The 8,878-nt window shown below is 54.5% G+C and overlaps 1 protein-coding gene across 1 annotated transcript; it reads right to left on the reverse strand.

Annotated features, from left to right (window-relative positions):
• Positions 1 to 211: 211 nt before the first annotated feature.
• On the reverse strand, positions 212 to 1,889 carry LOC109742399 (uncharacterized protein At1g28695). Its single transcript, XM_045227214.1, has 3 exons — positions 1,640 to 1,889; positions 1,137 to 1,523; positions 212 to 1,009 (listed from the first exon to the last, which is right to left on the reverse strand). Exons 1-3 carry the CDS (start codon positions 1,862 to 1,864, stop codon positions 518 to 520), a joined length of 1,104 nt encoding a protein of 367 aa, XP_045083149.1. The 5' UTR covers positions 1,865 to 1,889; the 3' UTR covers positions 212 to 517.
• Between the last annotated feature and the right edge of the window lie 6,989 nt (positions 1,890 to 8,878).

An 8,878-nucleotide genomic window follows, 5' to 3' on the forward strand; every position in this document is an offset into this window, starting at 1 on the left:
GGAGCGCCGCCACCTCAAGTAGGGCATCTTCAACGGTTGTAAGATGGGTGTTGGTAAACTTGCCATCTAGGACAGTGATAATGTGGCATGCAATTAATGAGGAAATAGGGCAAAGTTGTATGTAGATTTAGCCTACAACCCTTGCACAAGCTTCATGGCGCAGTAGAGAGCAATCACATTTATTGTCTCACCTCCTATTGGATGACTTAGAGTCTTAGATACAACCCATTGAACTTGTTGGTTGATGACATGAACATTTTACCAACAAGATGTCTCAATCAAGTACATTTTCTTGGTCATGCTGTTTTGATCTTTGGGAACAATAAACAGGGATGAAGGAAGTACTATGTGATAAGTGATAACTTGGTACTACTCAGCAAGATGTTTTGGGTGTTTTTCTTTCCTCATGCCAACAAACCAAAACATCTTACCAGCAGTAAAGTGACGAATGGTAAGTAAAGCAATGGAAACGAGATAAGGGAGACAAGGTGAAGCCTCGAACGAGCGCTTCCTCGTCTCACTTCCTCCACGATCCCAAGCAGGCTGAATGACGCGGCCATTTCAGCCGCCCCGTCGTCCCGTTGAGCTGCTTGGCGGCGCCAAGAACGGCCTTGAGGTCGGCGACCTTGGCCCGCATGGTCCGGCAGCAGTTGGCGTGCACGGTGGCCACCTGCCGGGCGTCCTGGCTGTCCTGGCAGAAGCCGCTGAAGCGCGCCGTGTCCAGGACGCGCACCCTCACGCCGAGCCGGCGGAACGCGCCTTGTTGCTTCATCTGGTTTAGCACGTCCTGCTCCTTCATGCCTTCCGACGCCTCCCGTGCCGCGTGCCACTCGTCGAACATCGCCGCCGTCCGGTTGCTCGCGGCCACGAAGAAGAACCTCGTGTTGAGCTCGTGGCCGAGGTAGTCCTCCGGCCGCCCCTTGAATCCGTCGGTGCTGATCAGGAGGTCTTCCTCCTCGGTGCGATTCAGGCTCGGGAACGGGTTCCTCAGCCACATCACATCCATATCCTTGCAAGTTATCACATAAAACTATCAAGTACTCCTATGTGTAAAATAGTCCACACATGCTTGTGTCTTGCAGTACTAGTGCATAGATGCTCTGTGACTATGTGAGCTCGTTGGGAGTAGTACGTACGGTGAATATGAAGCTGTAGCCGTGCTTGAGGATGTCGCCGAGGAGGCGAATGCGCCGCCACATCATGCGTATGAAGCCGCCAGACATGTAGAGCTGCTCCGAGGAGAGGTTGGTGCTGTTGGTCGCGGCCGCCGGGGGAAGGAGGTAGCACCGGACGCCGCCGAGGCCACTGCACCTGCGGAAGGCTGGTTCGTCCATGGCTACAAGGAGGACGTGGCCGATGAGATGCCCGGTGCCCTCCCCTTGCTTCAGGCTCTCGATGAAAAGGTCCAGCAGGCCGCCCTCCTCGGCGTACGCCTTGTTCAGCACGCTCACGATCAGCGTCCTGTTCGCGTCGGCCGCGCCGCGCAGCGCCGCCTCCAGTTCATCGTCCGAGGCGCCGGCCTGCTTGTTACAATCTCAACAAGTCAGGGTTTCAGGCTTGCTTCGTCGCCGACGTCGCAGAGTGCATGCAGATGTCAATTGTAAAAGATAGATTAATACAGCCAAAAGGATCTACTTGCCGCTGCTTGGCGAGGAAATATGTTGAAGAACCTCTGCTCCATCTCGCCGCCGACGTCGGCCGGAGACGATAGCGCGTATGTGCCACTGCCAACCACGACGAGGAGGCAGACGGCGGCCACGGCCACGAAAAGGAGCAATGCGGAGTACTGCTCCCGCGCGCAGAGCAGACGGGGTAGGCATGACCGTTGGATCGAACCCTCCGCATTTTTTTGCCCGATCACCATGGGATGGGATGATGCTAGTGTCACGGATGAGGAGGAGAAGGCTCACAGTATCTAATGGGCACGCAGTTCGTTACTTCTACTGTGATTTTAAAGAGAACTAGTACTAGTAATTTGGGTTGCACGTTATGTGTGTATAATTTTTTTACGGGAAATTACTTGTATTATTCAAGTAACATAGCTACACTCATCTTCTTACAGCAGTCCAAGGCTGGAGCCCCCCCCCCCCCCCCCCCCGCCCCGCCCCGCCCCGCCCCGCGTCGCTTCATTGGGGCGACTCGGGCGGCTCCCAACCCTACCAGCAAGCCCGGTGGCGACGAGGCTAGCTGCTTCTGCCTCGCGTGAAGGGCTTGGCGAGCCGGGGTAGCGCACGACGGAACGACCAACTCGTACTTCTTCTCCGTCAAGAGGCTCGCCCACATCGCTCTAGAGCTTGCGGTTTGATGAAGGTGGCGCGCTGCGGATAGTGCCGCGCATGGCCATGTATACATAGCGGGTGCCTGCTAGGCCATAGGATGGGTTGTTTCAGTGCAAGCGCCGGGGTGGGTTTATCTGCCGCCGAGCTTGTTTAATGCCGACAGGAGAACAGACGGGCAGCCGGTCTAAATGTGGTAGATAGTCGTCCCGCCCCGTCTGGTCACATCTCTCCGGCATTGAATTGGCGCGGAGATTGGGACGAGGCGCGGGTGGCGCTCTCGGCCAGCGCGCCGCTTAAATACCAGCTCTAGTAACCGGCCGCGTCCGCTCTATGCCTGCATGAATGTGGCGCGGGGAGTGGAAGTGTAGTCACGCGGGAGAGGGCGCGAGCATGGAAGATGTTTTTGGGTGGACCGAGGCGTCAGACGCATACGTGCGGCGGTTAGGATGCCCACAAAATTGCCCTGATTTGCATCCGGTTTGCGGAACAAACAAGCTGACACATCCGCGAACAGATGGGGTACCACGTTGGATGACAAAATATGTGCAGACAACTCGGTCCGGCTTTCCGGGTGTTTCAAGGGTTGCTGGGTCCATCTCTGAATATATTCCCGAATGGATTCCTTTGCACGTGCATTTCGTTACTAAGTTACTTTAGGTTTTTTTTAACGTTGGCAGTAGAGCTACCAAATTCATTGATCAGAAGAAGTGTTATAAGAACCCTCCAGAAAGGAAAGCACAGCAAGGGCTAGTGCAAAAGAAAAGAAAGTGAAATGCCGGCACCACCACAAACCCAAGCACCACCAAACAAGTCATGCACACTAACGGAAACCATCATTGGGTCTCCAAGGTAACGCCTCCAAGGAGGGAGTGATGTCGAGGACAACAACGTTACCCGATCTGGTTAAGCTAAATCTTAGGTTTACACCCGGAGACCGCAAGCTATGAGGTATGAAGAGCAAACGAGCTCCACAGTGGTACCTTCAAGGAGGAATACGACATCCGTAGACACCGCTACCGTCGGCACTGACTGGATCAATGCGGATTTTCATCCGAAGCTGAGTCTTCCACCAACTGGATCCGAGGCCTACAAGCGCCACCGGGCAGAGCTAGGCCATGCACACACTACCAAGAACGGGCTTGCCACTGCCGCACGCAGAAACTCGGCGAACACAAGCCAACCTGGCTGGGCTGCCCCGCCGCACACAGTTCTGGGCGAGCCAAACCAGATCCGGCCATCCCCTGCCTCCGTGCGCAGAACCTGGGCAACGATCCGCACCGCAGCGCACAGGAAGAGCCGAGATTGAACCAGAGCTAGCCGGCTCGAACCGCAGCTCGCCGAAACTGGGCAAACACCACGCCAAACTGACCGCCTCGCACCACCGCGTGCAAGGCCAGGAGTAATCGAGCTGGATCTGGTCTGCCTAGAACCTACTCTGCACCACAGCCGATGCACGGCGCCGCTACTCCAAGAGCAGGGCATGGACATGCTTGGAAAGGAGGGCCCACCAGCACTCGCCGGCCTCACCGAACAGCCACCACCAACGCGACCTCGGGCAGCGAGATCTGGCGGCGGAGACATCAGATCGAGCACGGCGGCGGCAAGGTCTGCACCTCACGCGAAGCCTGCCTCGACCTCGACGCCCGTTCTGGCGCCCTGCGCTCACCGCGCCTGTCAGGCGCCCCGGCGCCCGCTCAGCGCGCACCGCGTGCGCCGCCGACACCAGCTCACCGCGCGCACCACCGCCTGCTCACCGCGCGTGCCGCGCCCACCACCGCTTGCTCACTGCATGCACTGCACCCCCACGCCTCTCCTTGGCCGAGTGCCCCCGCACCGCCCTGACCTCGCAAGAGGGAAGAAGAGGAAGGCCCCGCCGCCGCCGCGCGGGCTTTGCCCGGCGGCGCTTGCCGGCGGCAGCGAGGGAGGGGCGGATCTGAGGGGAGCTTGTGCGGCGGCTAGGGTTGCGCTCAGGTCGCCCGCGGGGTGGGCGACACGAGCGAGACACTTCGGGCGGTTCCTAAGAGCAACTCCAATGGGGCGACCCAAACGGACGGCGATTTCGTCCGCTTTTTGTCCGTTTGGGTCGGCCGCCCGCCCGGCGTCCGCCCTCTTTTAGATTTGGGTCGGCAGCGCGCCCAACCCGCCGACCCATATGTGTCGGCGTGGCCGGCTGGCCGCCCAATATTACATTGATTTGCATTCAAATATATTATAAAATAACATAGTTTGCTAAATAAAATAGTATAGTTTTACAAGCCGGATACAAATAAAAATGTTTCACATAGTTTTACAAACGAATAAAAGAAGATACATCTATTGGTTGCCAACATGAGCCCACATATGCTCAACCAAATCATTTTGCAGTTGCACGAGTTTCCCAATAACGCATGTCTTGATGAAATTGGGTGAACTGTTCAAACGTTGCCGCTACTCCATGCTCAGGCACAACATTCTCACCCTGAAACTGAAACCCTTGATCGTACAGACATTCCGGGCGCTCGTCTTCTACGATCATATTGTGCATGATCACACAAGCAGTCATCACCTCCCACAGTTTTTGCGTGCTTCAGGTATTAGCAGGATACCGAACGATGCCCCATAGAGATTGCAAAACACCAAAGGCACGCTCGACATCCTTCCTAGCACTCTCTTGCTATTGGGAAAATCTTTTCCTCTTCTCTCCGACGGGGTTGGGTATTGTCTTGACAATAATGGTCCAGTGAGGATAGATACCGTCACCCAGGTAGTATCCCTTGTCGTAGTTATGTTCGTTGACAGTAAAGTTCACCGGTGGGCTGTTGCCTTCGGCAAGCCTAGCAAACACCGGCGAGCGCTAAAGCACGTTGATATCATTGTGTGATCCAGCCATGCCAAAGAAAGAGTGCCAGATCCAGAGATCTTGAGACGCCACGGCCTCTAGTATGACAGTGCAAGCCCTGACATGTCCCTTATACTGCCCTTGCCAAGCAGAAGGACAGTTCTTCCACTCCCAGTGCATGCATTCTATGCTGCCAAGCATTCTGGGAAGCCACTTCTGGCATTCATCGCCAACAATCGGGCTGTATCTTCAGATGTCGGCTCTCTCAAGTACTCAGGGCCAAACACAGCAATAACAGCCTTGCAGAACTTATACAGGGACTCTAGGCATGTAGACTCACTCATACGGACGTACTCGTCAATGAGATCATCGGGCACTCCATATGCAAGGATTCGGATGGCGGTAGTGCATTTCTGATAAGAGGAGAAACCGATCTTGCCGACGGCATCCTCTTTGCACTCGAAATAGTCATCATAGCCGACCACCCCCTCTCTAATACGGTTGAAAAGATGCCTACTCCTACGGAAATGGAGGCGGAATTTTTTATGTTTGAACAACGGGTTTGTTGTATCAAAGTAGTCCTTCCAAAGAAGGAAATGGCCGCTCTCTCGGTTGCGATTCAACGCCGAAAGGTGGCCCGGAATGGAGCCACGGAACAACGGCCGCTGGCTGTTGAGGTGGTGATGGACCAACACGGCAGCCAATATCTCCTCCTCGTCGTCGGATGACGAATCGTCGGAGTCGCAAAGAAAATTGTGGAAAAAGAACTCGTCGGCAGAGTCCATTTTCGTACCTTGGCAAACTGTCGAACAGCTTGCGGGCGTCGAAGAAGGAGAAGGCCGGCGAGGGGAGTCGCGGCGCGCACGGACTAGCTAGCTGCCCTGCCGGCGTCCTACGAGTGGGCCAGCGTCCGACGAGCGTGCCGGTGAGGATCTGGCCGGGGCAGCGATCGCGGGCAGCTGTGCGGTGGGGGGAGCGGCGGTGGGAAGTAGTTTGCTCCCCGGCGGCAAGACGGCGGTGGCGGGCGACGGGGGAGTGGGCGGCGTTGCTGGGCGGATGTGAAGGCGGCGGCGGCTGGCAGAGTCGCCGGCAAAAATGGGCGGCGGCGTCGGCGACGAAGGAGGCGGGCGAGGGTTGCTGTTGACTGGGTGGGTGAGGGGGAGGCCAATGAGGCACAGACCAGCGGGCCCGGGGAGAGGAGAAGGCGAGCGTGCGCGCGTCCGTCGCGTGTCCGCGCCGATGCAAATCCGGCTCAAAAATGGGCCGGGAATGGGTCGCCCGCGAACGAAAAGCGGACGCGCGTCCGTTTGGGTCGGCGCGTTGGGCCATCTTTTGTGTTCGCGTCGACCCAAATGGATGGCAGCGGACGAAATGAGTCGCCCCATTGAAGTTGCTCTAAGTTACTTTAGTAAAATCCTCCTTGACTCATCTGCATTAATCACATGCGTGCTGAATCTGTACGCTTCCATGGTCAACGTCTACACTTTTGGCTCGGTTCAGGTTGCTTTCCCTTTTAAGCAAGAGAGGCTGAGATCGCCTTCCCTTTTAAGCAAAAGGGACTCAGATCGTGTTCCATTTCAAGCAAAAGCTTAGCTTACTATCTTTGGGTTCCTGGATCTGTACACGACCTGTAAGTGACCACCATTGACGAAACAAGCAATGGCCACGAATAAGAAAATGACAGCAAACACCTGCTACCACTAATGCGAGGGGATGGAATTTCTAAGTTTATGTTTGTAGAACCGATGTGGTTGTAATGTGCTGTGAGCAGTAGTTTTATTGAGAGCTACTCCCGCTGCAAACTATTATAAAGATCGTTTAGCTCTTGTGTATGGATTGAAGGGAATGTCTTTAATTCATATAGGATCCTTGTGAGTTTCCTCATGTGATTCTATGTAGGTTGACAAGATCCATAATTTGGGTTGCATACTTGTAAGTCAAGCTAGTTATCCGCGGTAATATGCACTATATTTGATAGTGTTTCCTGTTGTTCTTTGTCATTTGAAAGAGATAATTACTGCATTTGTGAGTTGTTTGGTACCGTGAAAGATTATTTTCAGCGCTATTCCGCATGAAAGATCGTGGATGTCGCCTAGAGGGGTGGGTGAATAGGCGCTTTAAAATAATTACGGTTTAGGCTTGAACAAATGCGGAATAAACCTAGCAGTTAATTTGTCAAGCACAAAACCTACAACAACTAGGCTCACCTATGTGCACCAACAACTTATGCTAAGCAAGAAAACCTACTTAGGTGATAGCAAGATATATGACAAGAAACAATATGGCTATCACAAAGTAAAGTGCATAAGTAAAAGGCTCGGGTAAGAGATAACCGAGGCACACGAAGACGACGATGTATCCCGAAGTTCATACCCTTGCGGATGCTAATCTCCGTTTGGAGCGGTGTGGAGGCACAATGCTCCCCAAGAAACCACTAGGGCCGCTGTAATCTCCTCACGCCCTCGCACAATGCAAGATGTCGTGATTCCACTAAGGGACCCTTGAGGGCGGTCACCGAACCCATACAAATGGCAACCCTTGGGGGCGGTCACCGAACCCGTACACTTTGGCAACCCTTGGGGGCGGTCACCGGTACCCGTCAAATTGCTCGGGGCGATCTCCACAACCTAATTGGACACCCCGACGCTTGCCCGGAGCTTTACACCACAATGATTGAGCTCGGAACACCACCAACCATCTAGGGCGCCCAAGCACCCAAGAGGAACAAGCTCAAGGGCACCAAGCACCCAAGAGTAATAAGCTTCTCAACTTGTAACTTCCACGTATCACCGTGGAGAACTCAAACCGATGCACCAAATGCAATGGCAAGGGCACACGGAGTGCCCAAGTCCTTCTCTCTCAAATCCCACCGAAGCAACTAATGTTAGGGAGGAAAAAGAGAGGAAGAACAAGAAGGAGAACACCAAGAACTCCAAGATCTAGATCCAAGGGGTTCCCCTCACAAAGAGGAGAAAGTGATTGGTGGAAATGTGGATCTAGATCTCCTCTCTCTTTTTCCTCAAAAACTAGCAAGAATCCATGGAGGGACTGAGAGTTAGCAAGCTCGAAGAAGGTCAACAATGGGGGAAGAACACGAGCTCAACGGATAAGGTAGAATGGGGAAGAAGACCCCCATATATAGTGGGGGGAACAATCCAACCGTTACCCCCAAAACAGCCCCGCAGAGGGCGGTACTACCGCAGGAGGCAGCGGTACTACCGCTGATCACAGCGGTACTACCGCTCCCCGGGCGGTACTACCGTGGAGTCTGGAGGGCAGGAGAGTGACAGACCCGAGCGGTACTGCCGCGGTGGTTGGGCGGTACTACCGCTCGTGAGCGGTACTGCCGCCCTAGCGAAGTACCGCACTATCCGACACGAAAAATGACCCCTCGACTCGACGCGGTAGGGGCCTGGTACCGTAGCGGTACTACTGCTGAGGACCCACCAGCGGTACTACCGCTGCGGAGCGGTACTGCCGCTTGTGACCCCTAAGCGGTACTACCGCTGGGTACCGCGGTACTACCGCTGGGACCATCCTAAAGCCACTTCCACGAAAACAAGAATACTCCACGGGAAACCAAAACTGCCATAACTTCTGCATATGAGCTCCGAATTGAGCAAACTCAAGCTTGTTGGATACAAGACGATGAGTAGCATCAAAACAGCGACTGGTTATAGTAAGAAGAGGCAAGGAAGGTATGCCAACAAAATAGAGGAGTGAAACCTCCAACCGAGAAGAACCGGCATAACCTTCCAACATCAAAAACATCATAGAAGAT

Source organism: Aegilops tauschii, chromosome 4 (assembly GCF_002575655.3).
Source record: "Aegilops tauschii subsp. strangulata cultivar AL8/78 chromosome 4, Aet v6.0, whole genome shotgun sequence".
Lineage (NCBI taxonomy): Eukaryota > Viridiplantae > Streptophyta > Magnoliopsida > Poales > Poaceae > Aegilops > Aegilops tauschii.